Source organism: Megascapheus bottae, chromosome X (assembly GCF_031878675.1).
Source record: "Megascapheus bottae isolate mThoBot1 chromosome X, mThoBot2.hap1, whole genome shotgun sequence".
Taxonomy (NCBI): Eukaryota; Metazoa; Chordata; class Mammalia; order Rodentia; family Geomyidae; genus Megascapheus; species Megascapheus bottae.
In genome coordinates this window covers 39,543,705-39,563,701 of record NC_143547.1, presented here as the reverse complement: position 1 = coordinate 39,563,701, position 19,997 = coordinate 39,543,705, and the positions used below count along the sequence as shown (strand labels likewise).

Here is a 19,997-nt window from a genome sequence, read left to right as displayed (position 1 = left end):
GGTTAGAAAGGGAGAGAAAAGAACAGACTAAACTTAACTACTGTTAAAAACAGCAGCAAGAGCCGGGCGCTGATGGCTCACGTCTGAAATCCTAGCTACTCAGGAAGCTGAGATCTAAGAATCATGGTTCAAAGCCAACCCAGGCACTAAAAAGTCCGGGAGAATCTTATCTCCAATTAACCAGTAAAAAACCGGAAGTGGCACTGTGGATCAAGGGGTAGGGCAGTAGCCTTGAGCTGAAGAGCTCAGGGTCAGGACCCAGGCCCAGAGTTCAAGTCCCACAAGCAACAAATAAAGAGCAGTAGCAAGGATAGCTGGCCCCAGGGAGGATCCCTGGGAGTAAGTATGGGTCTGGCTGATGGACCCATCCTTGGAAGCTGTGTGACCTCTGTAGCTGCTGTGGTAATGCCTCATCTAATTATGTGGCAAAAGCTCCACTTGCAATTGTAGAAACATAGTAGGCCAGTGGGCTTTCTGCTCCATCGTGCCCTTGCATAGCCACCGGTTCCTGGGGCCTGGCTGGGCTGTGAAGTCCTACAAGAGGACACTCCAGCCAGGGGAGATGATTTCAGCACCAAGATCTAGCTCAAATAATTGGAGTGAGTGGGTGGTGTTACCACATGTGTTGCTTCAGCCCTGGTCCCCCCCTCCTTTTTTGCCAGTCCTGAGCTTGGGCTCAGGGCATGAGCACTATCCTTGGGGTTTTTTTCAAGGCTAGAGCTCTACCACTTGGGCCACAGCACCACTTCAGGCTTTTTTTCTATGTATGGAGTACCAAGGAATCGGACCCGGGTCTTCGTGCATGCTAGGCAAGCACTCTTCCTCTAGGCCAAACTCCCAGCCCTGATTTCCCCCTTTTTTGTATCAATCTTAGGCTTGAACTCAGAGCGTGGGTGCTGTCCTACAGCCTCTTTGTGCTTAAGCCTCGCACTCTACCACTGAGCCACAGCACCACTTCTGGCTTTTTCTGAGTCCAACAGACTTCTGCTGAGGGTGACTTTGAACTGCAATTGTCAGATGTTAGCCTCCTGAGTAGCTAGAATTACAGGTGTGAGCCACTGGCACCCAGCCACTTTTCCCTTTTAAACTATTGCTCTTAGAGCATAGACACGCAAGCAAAAGTTACTAAGGTTTGAATGTGGTGCTTGTCTCTGCCATATATTTTCTTTTCACTGTTTATAATAGTCTTATACCTGTTAATATGGATATACTGGATATACAAATTTTAATGATCTTTATATTTTGTCGGTCATGGGGCTTGAACTCTGGGCCTGAGTGCTTTCCCTGAGCTCTTCAGCTCAAGGCTAGCACTCTACCACTTTGAGCCACAGCTCAACAGTGGTTTTCTGCTGATTAATTGGAGATGACACTCATGGACTTTCGTGCCAGGGCTGGCTTTGAATCGTGATACTCAGATCTCAGATTCCTCTGTGGTTAGGATTACAGGCACCCAGCTTTATGTAACTTGTGGGTGTGTGTTTGTGTGTGTGAGTGAACTCAGGTGCTTTAGATATAACCTAGGACTGAAAATTTTGAGCCAAAAGCTAACTTTGTTTAAGATTAGGAGGTGCTTTCAAACTCATCCAAAATAGCTGTACCATTCTCACCATCTAATATGAAGGATCTTATTTTGTCTACATCCCAACCAACACATGCATGTTCTGATTATAGCTCCGCTAGTGGTGTGAAGTGGTATCCTATTACCATTTTATTTCTTTGATAATTAATTAGGTTGAACATCTTTTCATGGGATTGTTGACCAAGTATGAATATTATTTGGAGAAATTTCTTTTAGATCCTTTGCCACTTTTTTGCCACTCCAGAGCTGGAACTCAGGGTCTGGGCATTGTCCTTTCACACTTTTGCTCAAGGCTAGCACTCTACCACTTGAGCCACGACACCGCTTCAGGCTTTTTCTGTATACATGGTTCTGGGGAATCAAACCCAGGATTTTGTGCATGCTAGGTGAGCATGCTACCACTAGGCCATGATCCTGCCCCCCCGCTTTGCATGCTAGGCAAGCTTTCTACTACAAGTCCAAATTCCTGGCCCTCCTTTGCTAATTTTTGACTTGGATTATTTGTCTTACTATTATTGATTTGTAAAAGATATTTAAATACTCTAGACACAAATGTTTTTCAGGCATAGGATTTTTCTAGTATTTTCTTGTGTGCTGCAGATTATCAAGTATCGTCTTATGTTTTGTAGACTGTATATCCATTTTTTTCATGGCATTATTTGTAACAGAAATTTGTAATTTTAAATCTCCCCCTTGTATAACTAATGTAAGCTAATGGACAAAAAGACTATTCCATTGAAAGTGATTATCCTTTTTAAAAATTGACAGATCAGAGATCTATGGGCTTATTCTGAACTCTCAATTCTGTTACATAGCCTTAGGTTAGCAACATTATTTTTTTAGCTCTTTTAAATTAATGTACTTTATTATTATTATAGAGGTGATATACAGAGGGATTGTAATTACATGAGTCAGGTAATAAGTACATGTCCTTTTGTACAGTGTCTTCTGTTCCCTCATTCTCTCCCAGTTGCTCCCTCCCATCTCCACCCACTTTCATCAAGTCCACTGCTGCACTTTTTCACCCTTTTTCCTTTAAGTTCTCTGAGCAACATTAATTTCTTTATTGTAGCTCTGTATAAATTTTGAGATAGAAAATTGTGAGTCATCTATCTGTTCTTTTTGAGATTGTTAAATTTTCCACATATTTTAGGATCACTTGGTCAATTTCTACCAAGAAATTGACAGGCTGATAGGAATTATGTTGAATGTATAGATCAACTTAAGTATTAATATCTTGACAATATTGTGTTTTGATCCATGAACATGGTTTATCATTCAATTTGTTTCAATCCTTAAGTTTTTTCATTTTTCATAGCTTTCAGTGTGTACAAGTTTTATATGACTTTTGTTTAACTTATTCGTGTATATTCATTTTCTTGAGATACTGGAAATGGAATTGTTTATTACAAGTATGTAGCAAGTATGTATAATAAGTTCATTGTTTGCAACCTTACTAAACATATTTATTAATTCTAATAGGTTTTCAAAAGAATGCTTATAAATTTCTCTGTATGAGATAATGACATCTCTGCAGGAATAATTTACTTCTTCACTTCTGAAGTACATCCTTTTATTTCTTTTTCTTGTCTGATTAATCTTGCTACAACTTCTAGTACAATGTTAAATAGAAGAAGTAAGAATAGGCACTCTTGTCTTGTTCCTGATCTTAGGGGGGGGGAAATCAATGCTTTATTATTAAATGTGACATTATTGTGGCTTTCTCATACATAGTACTTGCCAGATTGAAGAAGTCCCTGTCTATTCTAATTTGTTGAATGTATTTTGCCATGAACTCATCTTGGATTGTTTTTTTCTTTTTATAAATACTTTTTCTGTATCTCCTAAAATGACCGTATCTTTGTATTTTTTCTATTGATATAATGCATTACATTGATTTTCAGTGTTAAAACAACCTTGTATCCTAGGATAAATCTCACTTGGTCATGATATATAATTTTTTATATATGGCTAGATTTGGTTTGCTAATATTTGGTTGATGATTTTGCATCTATTTATAACAAGTACTGCTCTGAGCTTTTCCTTTGATGTCTTTGTTATTACCGGTATCTCAGTAAAACAGGACTAGTGCATAACTTGAGACGTATTAACTCCTCCTCTATATTTTGAAAAGGATTGTAAAGAATAGGCATTAATTCTTTAAATGTTTGATAAATTCTACCAGTGAAGCCATCTATGTCTGGGCTTTTCTTTGTGGGTAGTTTTGATTATTAATTCAATCCCTTGTTGTTGTGGGTTTATTTGGCATTTCCATTTACTTCTCAGTCATTTTGATGGTTTGTGTCTTCCTGGACATTTAGCAGTTTTATGAACGTTTTCTAGTTCATTGTCATACAGTTGTGTGTAGTAGATTGCTTTCTTTTTTCCTAAAGGTCATATATTTTATGCATCAGAAATGTATCAGTTAAGATGCTCTTAGTTACAAAAAAAGGAAGCGTTTACTTTAAACTGTTAAACAATAACATCAAGCCCAGACATATACAATAAATCAGGCATATTTGGAAAGACTCTGACTTCTCTTTTTTTTGCCAGTCCTTGGGCTTGAACTCAGGGTCTGGGCACTGTCCAGTAACATTGTTGTGCTCAAACTAATGCTATACCCTTGAGTCATGGTACCACTTCCAGTTTTTGAGTCATTAATTGAAGAGAAGAGTCTCACAAGAATTTTTCTGCCCAGGCTGACTTCAAACTCGCCATCCTCAGAGCTCAGCCTGCTAAGTAACAATGATTGCAGGCGTGAGCCACTGGTGCCTGGTTCAAAATATCTGATTCCTTTGCTTTGACAGTCTTTTTGCCAGCCTCTCTCTATATCAGGTGTCAGCTTTACCCTCAAGCTTCATCATTTATACCCCCAAAATGTCTGTCCACTGCAGCTATTGTGAAATATACTCTTAATAGTGTATAACCAATACAAGATACCACTGAATTGTTCCAACCATGGAATAGATTTTCTTTGCAATCTAATTGGGAAAATTGTTCATGGACTTAATTCTTGGCCAATAAAATCATCATCAGGGAAATGCCTAATGATGAATACACTCATGGATCTCTGACAAATCACAGGTAGGGGTATTGGGTTGCAGGTGAGTCCAGCTATTTTAACTCACTAATGGTACTGTTAGAGAATGATGGAGTGATTTGTAAGGAAATGGAAAGACTTAGAAAAAATCATATTAAGTGAAGTAAGCCAGACTCAAAGGAACATAGGCTCAATGGTTTCCCTCATTTGTCATAATCAGTAGAAACCTTGGACTCTCCTAGCAGAGATTTACAATAGAACAAAACCTAGATACATAAGGCCATATAGTATGATGCTAAATGAAAGGACCTCCAGGATATAGAAACAAAAGCCATATAACGAGTGATTGTTGTCCTTAATGTACTATGTTATCTCTCACCTCTTTTGCTGTCCCTTGGGTATCTCATACTGTTACAGTATTTCAAATACGCATATTGTATATATGCGTATTTGGTTATGTGACATAGGATAGGGAAGGGGGGAAACAAGATGAGGGGTGGGGGTGGGGAGAGGGAAATGGGGACCAAGACATGAGAAAGGGTATCAATGTTTGTGAAGTAATGTGCCTTCTATCTGGTGAATATAATGTAACCTTCCTTTAATTATAATAAAAAGTATATGAAAAAAGAGAATGATGGGATATAGATAGCTAAACAAGAATCGTAAAGATGAAGAAGGGAATCAATATTGTAGAAGCAACAGAATATCAACTGCAGGAACCAGTACAGTACTGATTGCTTGGCATTCAAGAGAAGTGTACTAGAAGATACATCTATAAGGTTAAAAGGGTACTACATTCAAAATTTATTTGGTGCATTTTTCTTCTTTTTTATTGCAATGAATCAGTTGTTAGTTTTCCCAACTATCCAAATTCATTAGAGTGGTACTCTTTATTTACCTAGTGGTAACCATTCCCTCCCCCATCCCAATTCCTAATCAATGTTTGGCTCAAACTAAAGGGGTTTTATTTTGGAAATGTTGATTACAAGCCAGGCATGGTGGCTACTCAGGAGGCTGAGGTCTGTGGATCGAGGTTCAAAGCCAGCCCAGGCAGTAAAAAGTCCTTGAGATTCTTATCTCCAATTAACCACAAGAAAACTGGAAGTGGAGCTGTGGCTCAAGGGGTGGAGTGGTAGCCTTTAGCTGAAGAACTCAGGGACAGTGCCCAGGCCTGGAGTTCAAATCCCACAACTGACACAAAGAAATGTTGAGTACCTAGGTTTAAGAAAATATAACTTTTGCATTTGTAGTTTGCTTCCTAATCTTTTGGTTTGGTTTGGTTTGGTTTTGGCCAGCATTTAGACTTGAACTCAGGACTTCACACTTGATGGGCTTATTTGCTCACTGAACAACACTTCTACCTAACTTGAGCAACATATCTACCCCAGATTTGCTGGCTAATTAGAATGAAATTTTACAACTTTCTATCCAAACTGGCTTCAAAATGTGACCTTCTGTATCTCAACCTCTAGAGTTGCTACAATTATAGATGTGAGCCACCGGCACCTGGTTTAGTGGAGTTTTTTTCTATAAGATCAATTATAATGTCCTCTCTTTCCTTTCTGATTGTAGTGATGCTTCTTTCTTTTATTCTTGGCCAATCTAGATAATTCAGGTTTTTCTGAATTCCCATTCAGCCTCCTTCTACCTATGTTTCAGAAATTAAGAACATGTATATATGTCTTTTCTTTTGCCAGTCCTAGGAATTGAAGTCAGGTCCGGGGCACTGTTTTTCAGCTTTCTTAAGGCTAGAGCTCTACCACTTGAGCCACAGCACCACTTACAGCTTTCTTTGTGTATGTGGTACCGAGGAATCAAACCCAGGGCTGCATGCACATTAGGCTAGCACTCTACAGTAGGCCCACTCCTGGCTGCATGTATGTCTTTTTATTAAAGAAAATAAGTTGTCTCCTTTGCATTCCTGTATGTGAAAGTGTCAGCCTGAATCCCAGTGCATACTGCTCTGTTCTCTCTGCTGAGACAGATTCCATTGAAAATTAGCCTCTTTACTAGCCAATGGCTCCAGTGCACAAGGCTGTCACATTTCTAACCTCTCACTGTGGGAATCAAGCTGCAGCTTGTCCCCCAACCAAGTTGTGCTCATTTCTGAGTATGTATGAAGTCTTGGAGAAGAGCAGAAGGAAGCCGGTGCAGGTCATGTGCCTGACCCTCCAGCAAAGCATCTTGGGAAGGTGGGGGCGTGGTCTTTATGAGAATTGGCCAAGTTGAGTGCTGAGTGGGGTCAAAGGCAATAAAACAAGCCAAGTCCTCCTGCTGTTCTGACCATATGTCTCCTTGATCACAGCCCAAACCATACTGCTCGGGTCAGCAAGGGACTCAGCTGACAGGTGGGTAAGTCAGGAAGTCAGGAAAAATCATTTAAGATTTGGCATAAATACTGATTATGATGAAAATTCTGGGGTGCCTGGGCTGAGTTGGTACTCTTCCCCACCCCCTCGCTTGCAATCCCCAAGTATGGCTTGGGTACTGGAGTAAAACATTACTTAGTTCAGAAAATGTCAAGGCCAGTAATAAATCCACTTCAAGATTATTTCTAGACTGATGAGAAATCAGTGGCCCCTACAAAACAGTTCTCAACTTAAAAATGGTGCAAGCCCCAGCAATATTTCCCTGGCATGTAAATGGCAAAAAAATCTGTCTTTCGAATGAGTATGTGGTGGGCTTGAAACATTAACCAAGTATAACAGCCCTCCCTGCACTGCCATCACTCCCCACACACACCCACACCCACACTTGATTTAGGATGAAGAGGAAGAAGAGGCTGCCAGACTTCCCGATTGCTGTAAACAGCTCTTGAAAGAGAAACCACACACTTGTAATTCTGCCAGCCCCCAGCTTGTCCACACAGCCCATTGTCCTTTGTCTAACACTCTGGGTCAAAGCATCTTCAACAGCTCTCCATTGACTTCTAGCTTTGTTTGGGGACTGCTAGGAACCTGGATTCAAAAGTGATTTGATTGTTTTCTCCACGAACCACAAACAGAAATTGAAGCATTTCCTCGAGTGAGGAATATAAGCAGAAATTTATGAAAGTATTAACAGTATCAAGCTGGTCACCACTGGCTCATTCAGACCTGTAATCCTAGCTACTCAGGAGGCTGAGATCTGAGGATCTCAGTTCCCCTTCCAAGCCAGCCCAGGAAGGAAAGTCTATGAGATTCTTATATCTAAGTACCAAAAAGCTGAAAGTGGAGCTGTGGCTGAAGTGGTAGAGCACTAGCCTTGAGCAAAAGTGCTCAGGGACAGAGCTCAGGCCCTGTGTTCAAGCCCTAGCACTAACAACAGAAAAAGTATTAATATCTGTGACTTTATCATCACCAGAAATCACCAGAATCGTTAAATCACATTACCGTTGTTGCATCTTCAAAAGGAAACTATCTATCAACTTAATGCTTCTCATCTATACTTTTGTGATTAATACATTAGTAATGATATATGTGGCTACAAAATGAGTTGGTTTTGCGATGATTTCAATATGATTGATTTCATTTGTAATTCTATGTATTTTCATTTATGCATGTGAATATTTTTTTTTTGAGAAGGGGCCCAAAGGTTTCACTAAACTGTCAGAGGAGTATATGCCCTACGAAAATGAAGACTTTATCCTGAAACTTGGTTGGGCTTTTTAATTTTGTTTCTTTTCTTTCTAAAGAACTCAGGTTTCACACTTGCTAAGCATGTGATCTATCATTTGAATCATACCCCCTGTCCTTTTTTGCTTTACTTGTTTTTCAGGTAGAGTCACCTATTTTTTGCTCAGGACCAGCATAGAACCATGTTCCTCTTTTTTTTTTTTTTTGCCAGTCCTGGGCTTGAGCTCAGGGCCTGAGCACTGTCCTTGGACTTTCTCAAGGCTAGAGCTCTACCACTTGAGCCTCAGCACCACTTCTGGCTTTTTTCTATGTATGTGGTACCAAGGAATCGAATCCGGGTCGTCATGCATGCTAGGCAAGCACTTTAACCACTAGGCCAAAATCCCGGCCCAGAACCATGTTCCTCTTACCTATACCTCCTTTGTAGTGGGAATACAAAAATAAACTACCATGCATAGTTTGTTGATTGAGATAAGGGCTCCGTAACATTTTGCCTGCACTGGTCTTGAACCGGCTTCCCTTTCTCTCTCTGCTGAGTAGCTGAGATTACAGGCATGGCCCAGCCCTTACTGCTTTGTTTTTGTTTGGCTTTCTTTTGTTGAAATAGGATCTTGCTGTGTAGCTAGGAACTTAATGATCATTTTGTCTTTAACCTCCCAAATGCTGGAATTACAAGCCTGTATTACTATACCCAGCTCTCATACAGGACTCTCATGCAGACCACAGGACTTCGCGTATTTCACTGTAGGGTTCAAAACCATTTGCATTCTTGTGTTATGACATGGGACATCTTCAGCTCTCTATTCCTTATTTTTCTTTTTTATCTGTCAGAACTGGGTCTTGGTACGGAAATTTGGCCTAGTGCTAGAGTGCTTAATCTAGAATACACAAAGACCTGGGTTCGATTCCTCTGATACCACATACATAGAAAAAAGTCAGAAGTGGTGCTGTGGTTCAAGTGGTAGGGCTCTAGGCTTGAGAAAAGTCCAAGGACCGCACTCAGGCCCTGGGCTTTAGCTCAGCACTGGCAAAAAAAAAAAAAGAATGGAGTCTTGAACTCAGAGCATTCAGTTCTTGCTTACCTTTTTCTGTTCATGGCTCATACTCTATCATTTGAGCCATGCCTCTCATTCTAGCTTTTTGTTGGTTAATTATAGATGAAAGTCTCTCAGATTTGTCTGCCCAGGTTGTGTTTGAACTTCAGTCCTCAGATTTCAATCTCCTGAGTAGCTGGGATTACAAGTATGAGCCATCAGAACTCAACTAGAAGAAATCTTTCAATTAAATCTTGGAGTTGGAGCAGAGCCAGAAGTATTTGTCAGTCCTGTCCTTTCCTTTCCTAAAGCAAGGGTCTTGCTGTGTTGTTCAGGCTACTCTTGAGCTCCTAGGCTTAAGTGACCCTCCTGCCTCAGTCTCCGAAGTAGCTGAGTCTACAGTAGCTGAGACTACATGCATGTGTCACTATATTGGTATGTTTGTAATATTTTTGTTGTTGTTGTTCATGGGGCTTGAACTCTGGGCCTAGGCGATGTCCCTAAGCTCTTCAGCTCAGGCTACCACCCTACCCCTTGAGCCACAGCACCACTTCCTGTTTTCTGGTAGTTAAATGGAGATAACAGTCTAATGAACTTTAGTGCCCCGTTGGCTTTGAACCACTATCCTCAGATCTTAGCCTCCTGAGTAGCTAGGATTACAGACATGAGCCACTGTGCTCAGCTTTGAAATAGTTTTTGTTTGGGGTTTTTGTTTTGTTTTTTTGTTTTTGTTTTTGTTTTATTTTGCCAGACATGGGGCTTGAACTCAGGGCCTGAGTACTGTCCTTGAGCTTTCTCAAGGCTAGAGCTCTACCACTTGAGCCACAGCATCATTCCCAGCTTTTTCCATGTATGTGGTACCGAGGAATTGAACCTGGGTCTTTGTGCATGCTAGGCAAGCCCTCTACCACTAGGCCAAACTCCCGGCTTGTTTGTTATTTTTGTATGACTGTCCTAGGGCTTGATCCTAGGCCCTGAGTGCTGTCTGAGCTTTTTTGCTCAAGCCTCGTGCTCTATCACTTGAGCCACACCTCCACTTCTGGCTTTTTGGTGGTTTGGTAATTAACAAGAGTCCCACAGACTTTCCTGCCCCAGCTGACTTCAAACCATGAACCACAGATCTCAGCCTTCTGAGAAGCTAGAATTACAAGCATGAATCAGTAGGTGCCTAGCTGTTTATGACTTTTTAAGGTTCAGGGAATGAGATGTGCAAAAGCCCAGAGACATGAAAAAGCCTGGTTAGATGATAAAGAAAGGAATTCAGAGTGTCTGGAGTTAGGACAAGTGAAAGAAGGAAGGAAAACATGGCCTGAGTAGATTCGCCAGCATGGGTAATTCATGAGCAGATTGTGAAGGACACCAGAATCAGGTCCCCAAGCATTCTACTGAAGAAAGGCCATTGACATCCATTGAAGACCAAATCTATGAATTCAGAGGACCACAGCATCCCCACACGCACCCCTGCAACCCCCCCACCCAGGCTAATGGAAGGTGAATGGATGCAAAGAAATAGAGATTATAGAGGCATAGGAGGCAAAATAGACTAAGGATAGGGTAAGCTACTTCAGTGATCCAGAAGGAAAAGGAAGATAAACTGAAGTGGGGTGGGGACAGAGGAAAATGACTGAAACTTCAATCCACCCTCTACATGCTCCTGTTACCCAAAAGGTCTCATCCCTGCATAGCAAGTAGTAAGGCAGACAGGAACTGCTGAGGACACTGCCTTCCTTGAGTTCCATTGTCCTCAGGTTCCCCACCACCACCACCAAAAAAAAGGCATGGCTTTCCTGGGCCACACAGAGCCACTTGCCAGGACTTGGCATATTGCATATCAGCCTCTTTCTCCCCTGGAGAAGCCAGGACCCGACTTTCTTTTATACCATCTGTCCCACCCCCTTGAGGAGATCAGCTGAGGTGAGGGGCCCAGCTTCCATGTTGGTGGGTGGCAGACAAGAAGAGGAGGGGGATGCAGGGAACAGGTCAGGGCCTGCTCTGTCAAAGGAAATATCCACCCTTTTAAGCCTTTAAGAGACTGTTTTCTTCTTAGTAGGTCCTACCGTTACCAAGGCAACCCAGGCAACTGAAAACTCTGGGCATTGTGTTTCTCCCTGGAGTCCCTGGGGAGAAGTGGCTTGCTGAGTTTTCACTGTCTGGAAGGATACAGGAAGTGTTAGCCAGAAGTGGCACCCACCTCCCCCGTTTGGGAATAATCTTGTAATTGCTGGCCCTCCTCTTGCCCCATGAATCAAATCTGGCCATCAGGGGCACAGTTTTTTATTTCAGTAGACCTGGCTTCTGGGGGTCAGACATCTACACACACTTTCAGGCAACCTTTCTCTGGGGGGTGTCAGAAAGTGTCTAATTAGGGTGCGCTCACATCAAACTATACTGCACATACACAGAGATACGTACTTAGATATACATATATACATCTAGCCTTGAACTGAAAAGCTCAGAGACTGCACCCAGGCCCAGAGTTCAAGCTCCTGTGACCACCACCACAAACAACAAGAAATGCAATTCTTGATCATTCTGATCTGTTGAGCCCAGATGAGGAAAGAGGTATGAAGCACAGACACTGGATGTCAGACTGTTTGGGGTGACCTTGAGCCAGTTGACCTTATTAGACTCCTGTTTCCTCATTAAAAAGATCAGGGGAATGTGCAGCACAGATTTGCTTTGCCTTCCTCCATGTCTTGAGAAGAGGGTTTGGGGAATCTAGCCATCCTTGTCACCTTTTTTCTGCTCTCATCAGTCACCTCTCCTTTATGTTCTGATAATTTCTTACTCGTGGAAGGCAAATGTTTCTTGTGGGGTGCCATCTGGTACCTGGAGACTGGGTAGCCAGGACCCCAGGGAAACTTTCCACCTCTGGACAATGGTAGCAGCTCAGGAAGGCATTAATATCTTGGATAGCCCACTAGGCTATTGGTATACACCATGATCATTCTCTCTCCCTCTCTGTCTCTCTGTTTCTGTCTCCGTCTCTCTCTCTCCCTCTCTCCCTCCCTTTCTTCCCTCCCTCCCTCACTTCCTTCCTTTCTTCCTTCTTCTTTCATTCCTTCCCTCCTCCCTCCCTTCCTTCCTTTCTTTTGTGTGGCTCTGATGGCTTGAACTCAGGACCTGGCTAGTGTCCCTGAGCTTTTTATTGATCAGGCTAACACAATACCACTTGAGACATAGCTTCACTTTTGGCCTTTTGGTAGTTAATTGGAAATAAGTGTCTCACACTCTTTCCTGCCTCAGATAGCTTTGAAGTATGATCCTCAGATCTCAGCCTCTTGAGTAGCTAGGATCATAGTCATGAGCCACCAGCATCTAGATATGCTCTTTCTCGTGAGTTTGTGCTCAGCCTTGTCTCATTCATTCTTCTAACTCACTCATGCAGAGTGTAAACACACTTGGTTTTCTAGACCATCTAGGTAAAAGAGGTATTTTGACTCCTGATTCATTTGGGGTGGAATCTTCTATTCTTCTAAGCTTTATTCCATCCCCAGATGTCCTTAACAGGCTACCTCTAGGTCTTCACCCAGAGCTCTCTCCCCCTGTCCATTCAGTTATTTTACTAGTATTGAGATCCTACAGCATACTTACCACCTGTTGTAATTCTGTAGACTCAAGTTGACTAAACAAGTTAGGAAGGTGTGACTCAAGAGGGGCGGGCACTGTGTAAGATGCCAAATGGACTCAGTAGGAAGACTGCATTGGAACGCTGAACTTTCCTCCCTGCTCCCACTGTGCTCACGGCTGCAAGACTGGGGTAGGCGCATCATCTTTTTATTAGTTTAAGCACACCTGGTCTGATTGGCCATTGCAGAGCCTGGACTCACTTACCCCAACCTGTGACATCAATAGAAGTTTTAGAGCAGCTTGGAACCTTTCTGATTCCCCTTTCCCTCCAGCCCCTTCACCCCCCCACCCCCACCCCTGTGAAGCCTTCAACAGAGCCTAATTGATCACTGCGACAGCCATTGCCCTATAACCCTTCCTCTCCCCATAAGGCCCAGTCACCCCATGGCAAGCCCTGTCACTTGGCAAGGCTACCTGGGAGCTTCCCTAAAGAACAGAACTGCCCTTTGACTGGCTCCCTAGCCTTCAGTTTTAGGTTTGCCTATGGAACCTAGTATCTCTGACACTGCCTACTGGTCTTGAAGTATGCTTGCTCAATAATACAGACAGAAGTGGACCAGTCTCAGCAGTACCTGCCTAGCTAAATGGTTCTGGTAATGCAGGACATCTATACAGAAATGTACTGATTCCCCCCACCCTCCTTTCTTCTCAGAGGGCCAAGGCATATATGCCTGTGAAACTAGGTGTTTTTATTTTTCACTGGAATCCTAAAGTAAGGAGTAAGCAGGGACAAAGGAACCAGGATACCAACACTGTTAAAAAAAAAAAAAACAAAACAAAACAAAACAGGGGCCGGGAGTTTGGCCTAGTGGTAGAGTGCTTGCCTAGCATGCACGAAGACCGGGGTTTGATTCCTCAGTACCACATACATAGCAAAAAGCCGGAAGTGGTGCTGAGGCTCAAGTGGAAGAGTGCTAGCCTTGAGAAAGTCCAAGGACAGTGCTCAGGCCCTCAGCCCAAGCCCAGGACTGGCAGAAAAAAAAAAAACACAGTAGGACACTGAGTGGGGCTGGGTCTCTGGAGCTAATGGGCAGAGCTGTGTACAGTCCTAGATGACATCTATGGGCAATGACTTCTAAGCCGCAATATATTTATCTAGGAGATGGTGCAGGGAAGGGAGAAAATAAGGCCTACCACCCTAGGATGTTTATGAGGCTGAAACATGTTAATAGATTTGAAGTGCACTCACGACTATTTAGAACTCATTCCCACCTTCTCCTCCAGAACAAAAGAAAAGTCCCATTTGTGTCTGGGAAACTTGAGCAAGTCCTAGAATGAAATTCAGTTTCTTCTGAGCCACAGTCTGCCAGGAACAGGGAGATCTTGCTGGCAGGGTCCTTGTGTGAACTGCTCTGGGGATCTGCATCCAAATCAGCAACAACTAGCTTACTGGCATCCTATGGCGCCATCTACTGTCCAAGAGTGAAATAACCTTCCCTCCCTGATTTTCCTCCCTCCTTGCACTCCCAAGTCCTCCGTGTGGGATGGGGGGATTCACGTGCGTGTGTACATGCGCATGCATGTGCGAATTTTTACACACACACACCCGCCAACATCTTCCCTCTTACCCATTTATGTACAGGATTTAGACTGGTCCCTTGAGCCTACCTTGGCCTCATCCAAGATGTCAAGGCTCCAGTGTAGCTCAGCTCCTGCCTGGGTGCCTAGATAATAAGCACCTGCTGCCTACTGGTCTTGAAGTATGCTTGCTCAATAATACAGACAGAAGTGGAGCCGTAGCTAAAAGTGGTAGAATGAAAAAGCTCAGGGACAGTGACCAGACCCTGAGTTCAAGCCCCACGACCGACAAAAACAAATTCAATAACACAGGTGGACACGATTGTTACACACCCTTTATATTTTTATTGAGGAGAGAAAGCTTTAGCATACAGAGCAATTTCTTATCTTTGCAACAAAGTAATACACCAAAAACACAAGAATTACGATAACATATTTGTTTCAAAGTGGTTTCTTCCTGAGCTTCTGGGAATCCTTGGGTTGCTCCCATCCCCTTGCATGCAATACCCACCCACTCACCCACCCACCCACCCTCCCAGCCTCCCACCCTCCCACCCACCCCCATCCCTTTTTCAAACCCAAGGAATTACCCAAAGCCCAAAGTTCTTCTTATAGCTCTTGTGGCTGTCACATCACAACAAGTATTGAAGATCTGGGAAAGGGGAAGAAAGTCCAAGAAAAATCCAAGGCCTCTCTGTCCCCAGAGGTCTGGATATCAGCTCACTGTTCATCTGCTATCTCCCTGGCTGAGGCTATGTGGGTTCAGGGTGAAAAGCACCATGGGAACAGGCAGGGCCTGTGCTGTGCTAAGGGGTCCCTGGAGGAGGGTGCAAGGCACCTGTCCTTTGCATGTTTCCACAAGTACATGGACAGCAGGGCCAGCATGATGACATCAGCACACAGGGTCCCCAGCTTTGAAGAATAGCAGTTCCCCTTCTGGAATTCTCACCTGAGGAAATAAGCTGAAAAAAAAGAAAATAGACAAAAGCATCTTCATAAGGTTGTTCACTCCTGCTCTCGAGTGAATGAGGGGAAAACAGATGATTTCAATGTCGAATAAGATGCGTCGTAATAGTTCAGTTTGCTGAACTGCATAGGTGGCAGCCATTTTAAACTCTGCTGATGAGCTAGAGCTAGCAAGATGATTCAACTTTGAAAGAATATACTAGAAAGAAAGGCATAAAGGCAAATATTGCCATCTATGGGATGGGATTCTGAATATGGGAGTATATTTTGTCCTTGGGAGTGTTCTCTATTTTCCATATATTCTATATGTTACTCTTCTCTTTGGGAGACCTTTTGAAAAGGCAGCAACAAGTTAGAGGAACCTAATTCCACTGATCTCCAGATTGGGAAACAAGTGATAAACAAACGAGAATCTTACCTCCTACAGATGATCAGAGATCTCACCCAAAACCAGTCTGAGGACTGGGTCTCTCTGTGACTCCTCTTCCTCCAGCTCCTTCTTCTGGCCTCCAGGCCCCAAATCCTAAGGCTGGGCTGAGGTTATCTGTCAGACTCCAGCGGGGAACAGAGACTCCATTTACTATATTTTCTTCCCTCTGGCCAGACACTTGGGCTGCACTTATGCAGACAGTTCAGTGTCTAGGGGCAAGCCTGGCCAGCAGTAGATCTGCTGGCATTTTATGACCAGAAGTGACATAGTAAATGTGCAGTTTTCACTGCAGGAGCAGTGTTTTCTGGACCCAAGGTAAGCAGCAGGTCTGTTTATAAAGGCATCTACAATTGCTCCTGGAAACCACAGGATTGCGTACAAGGCAGACATTCCTTAAGCCATGCTGTGAAATAAAGTACAGCAGTCGACTGGGGGACTGACCCTCAAGTAAGAGTCATGAACGTGTCTGGCCACAAGGCTGCAGTGATGTAGTTTCTAGCACCAACCTTCCTCTCTCTTCTCAGATCTAAGGAATCCTTAGAGTTGGTGGAAACTAAGAGCAGGTCGTAGACTCTCTCTCTCTCTCTCTCTTTCTCTCTCTCTAGCTGTCATGGAGGGAAAGACCAGTAAGGCCTCCCTCTATAGCCAGGACCACCCTAAGGAGACAGTCTCCTGCCACAGGCTTTTGGCTGGGGGCTGCAAGTCCAAGGCCTGGCAGGGGGGAGGAGGACCCTGTCCCTAAGGCAAGAGTCACGCTTAGGAATATCGGAAATGAATTATACAGTTTCTTCCTCCTCCTTCTTGTCCACCCCCCAAGTGTCTATGCTTTTAGGCAGCATCAAGAAAAAGAGTGGAGACTGTTGTGTTGTGCTCCATGAGCAGAAGGGTGTCCAGGAGGGCAGTGGGATTATAGAAGGCCCTAAGTTTGGACAAGCTAGTCTGAGAGCCTTGATACAGAAACTTGAGAGGAGGTAATTGCCATCGTCAGCCAGATGCAAATAAGTGTCAGTCAACGTGTCCATTTGGCCTGCAGCCTTGTACACTCTCACTGTACGTTTCTCTCCCAGACCTTTGGCTGAAAGTGTGGCGTGACACAAATGTGGGCTTCTAGGTATATTTCCTGGTGCCATCCTGCTTGCTATCAGTTCTACCTAGTGAGTGGCCACAGCGGCTTTGGGAGTTCAGTGTAGCCTGTCCCTTCAATCATTGGGGCAGATCAGTGAGGCATTGGGTGAAGTCTCAGTCAGCTGATCAGGATAATACTGTAGTACACAGGGCAGAGAACGTCACGAGAGGCGAGGGTTTGGAACAACTAGAAGGGAACACAAAGGGGTGACCAGTTCAGCGAGGCCCAGAAACCTGCTCTGCAGCTTTTAGTTGGACTGAGCCTAAGAGGTCAGTTACTGCTGACCTCGCCTTTCCCAGGTGACTTTGCTTGCACACATGTCACTCTCCCATCAGGATTGCAAGACGGCCTGGATATCTGCAGGTCTTCTTCAGGTTCTGCGGGCCTGGAACTCCTATGAGGACTGGTCAGTAGACAGGGTAGGTCTGGCAGCAATAGCAGGGGCAGGGGACGCAATAGAAGGGTGTGTTGTGGGTGGCCAACTCACCCCCGCATTCACACGCGAATTCGGCCACGAGCAGCTCGGTGGCCCCCCTGTCTCGGAGTGAGGCGGAACAGCACTGGAGGGCGTCTTCGAATTTGGCGTTGACCCAAGCGACCTGCACGGCGAATCAGTGGTGGTGAGCTGTAAAATGGAGAATTGGTACCTGGCAGGCCCTCTAGAAGTGGGACTCGATTCTGGTTCCTTCGTCTGCTGGAATGGATTATGGGAGGTGACAGGTCCAGGAAATTCTCAGCATGGTAGGCAATTGTGGAGCTAGTCTGGGTTGAAGTGTCCACAAGGACAGGCTCCTCCATCTCCATCAGCTCCTCTGGTAGGCCATGATGGTAGTGGTGGTAATGATGATGGTGGGCTGAGTAATGGATCTCCACACTCTCTTGCTCCTGCTCTGAATCCTGGCTCCCAACCTCAATTACATCTTCATCCTCATTATCATCATCCACCATATTCTTCCTCATCTCCTCTTTCAGTTTTAGCTCCTCCTCATCTTCCTCCTCTTCCTCATCCTCCTCTTCCCCCTCCTCCTCCTGATCTTCCTCCTCCTCCTCATTCATTTCTTCCTCCTCCTTTCTCATTTCCTCCTCCTCGTCTATGTCCTGGTGGAACACCCTCATGTGGCTCCCCATGTCCTTCAGGTAAATGGTGTTAGCACTTTCCTCTTCACCCTCATCCTCACAGTAGTGTTCCTCGTCTTCATGGTCATCCTCATTAGGGTTGGGAGTAAATGGGAAGAAAACACTGCGAACCCCAGGAAGTGAGACTGGCTTGGGTACACGTACCTTCCTTTCTATTTCCACACACTCCAGAATCAGCTCATCCAGGTCAGCCATTTCAGTGGACCACAAAAGCTCCTTTCGGAAAAATTCTGACAGGCCTTTGAGGAATTGGTTTTGGAGGCGACAGTCATCCCAGGATAAGAATTGGGCTAGAAACTGAAATGCATCTGCGTAGCTGCCCAGGGTACAGTCTCCCTGCTTGAGCCTGCGGATGGCCTTTTTGGCCACCCGAGGGGGGATGGGGCCACAGAATTCTTTCCGGATTTCATCTAGGAAGCGCGGGAAGTTGGCATGCAGGGAGCTTCCTTCCTGGGTGACTGAGATGGCCCAGTCCCTAGCTTCCCCTGTGAAATAGGAGATTAGAAAGGCCACCTTTTCATCATCCCCAGAGAAATGATCCTCATGATCAGCTATAAAGGTCTCCAACTGCATCAGAAATTCAGCCAAATAGACTGGGTCGCCTGCAAAAGGCTCTATATCAGGCCGCTCCAGGAGTGGCAGAACAGTCTGCGGGGGCGGCTCCTTGGACACCGTGCACAGCAGCTCAGAGGGGGGCGAAGTGACTAACAGAGGAGGGTCAGTGGACCCGTCTGGGTTGGTGTAATCCTGTACCACGTTAATCAAAAGATCATCTGAGACATACTCTGGATCCGTGCGGGGGGGAGGCCAGCACAAGAAGGGCACTTCTTCCTCGGGAGTGGGGTCGGCTTCATTGAGCGGGAACTCAAAGTTCTCTTCAGTAAGGACAGGCACTATGGGCACTGGCCAGCGGATGTAGCTTGAGACATTACTCCGCAAAGAATTAACCTCGGCCAGGGCTCGTCCGAGCTGCAGGCCCAAACTGGCATTCTCCCCACGAAGGGCATTTAATTCTTCTTGTAGGGCTACATTTGCCATGCGGAGGCTATTGAGATTTCCTGCCGCCTCGGACATCTCGACTAGCTCAGGGGTTGTAAGGCTCTAGCAGTGGAGGGGGCAGGGAATTAAGGGCCACCGGAGGAGGCCGAAATGGGGTGATAAGGGGCGAGAGGACACCGAAATGCGGCGGAGGGGCACAGCGAGGCCGGGCCACACCCACTGGGGCAGGCACCTAGGGAGCTTGGGGGCGCAGGGCCCCGCCGCTCGGCCCCAGACGCGTTACCTCGTTGGCTGGGTTCAGAAAAGGCAGGTGACAGAGCAGACCAGAAGGCGCGAGGTATTGGACACTGACGTGGCGACTCAGCAGCCCAGGTTGCGATCAGGAGTACGGAAGCACCGAGGCCGGCACAGCGGGGAGGGAGCGGACTGCGGCAGGATCTGTCGAGGAAAAAAATCTTGCGGAGCGCGATTTCCTGGGCCTTTTAAACCCAGCCAGACATCTACATACGCCACGCCCCTGAAGGGCGGATCTTCGAGAATCATGGACACCCATTGGCTGGGGCCGCTGCTCCCCCTCGCCCCCCTTGCTCCCTCGCCTGTGCCTCTCACTGACTCTCTCCTTCCCTAGCTGCAGCTAACTCGGGTCGGGAAAATTCGACAGCGACAGCCCACTCGAGGTCGTCATGGCAACAGCCAGTGAACGTGTTCCTCTCCTCGGGCAGGCCCCCGAGTGTAGAGGAACTGCTTCGCGAGGCGCAGCTCAATCTCCAGAGCCTGTTACAAGGTACTGAGAGGGAGGGGGGCTGCTGCCAGAGCCCAAAGGCCAACTGAACAGCACAGCAGCAGAAGGGAGGCATGAAGAAAGAGTCCCAGTACCAGTGAGAGAGAGAAAATAAAACACAAAACCGTTTCAAACCTACCGAA

At 45.2% G+C, this 19,997-nt stretch overlaps 2 protein-coding genes across 3 annotated transcripts in view; one reads left to right on the top strand and one right to left on the bottom strand.

The window, feature by feature from the left end:
- Positions 1 to 19,997, top strand: part of Nhsl2 (NHS like 2) — a 273,835-nt gene that overhangs the window by 235,828 nt on the left and 18,010 nt on the right. The window lies entirely within an intron of this gene.
- On the bottom strand, positions 14,980 to 19,510 carry Rtl5 (retrotransposon Gag like 5). The gene is made up of 2 exons (XM_090327224.1): positions 15,800 to 19,510; positions 14,980 to 15,377 (listed from the first exon to the last, which is right to left on the bottom strand). Exon 1 carries the CDS (start codon positions 19,146 to 19,148, stop codon positions 17,433 to 17,435), a length of 1,716 nt encoding a protein of 571 aa, XP_090183350.1. The 5' UTR covers positions 19,149 to 19,510; the 3' UTR covers positions 14,980 to 15,377; positions 15,800 to 17,432.

Coding starts and splice junctions, on each gene's coding strand:
- Rtl5 (XM_090327224.1), bottom strand. CDS start 19,148: ATGTCCGAGGCGGCAGGAAATCTCAATAGCCTCCGCATGGCAAATGTA.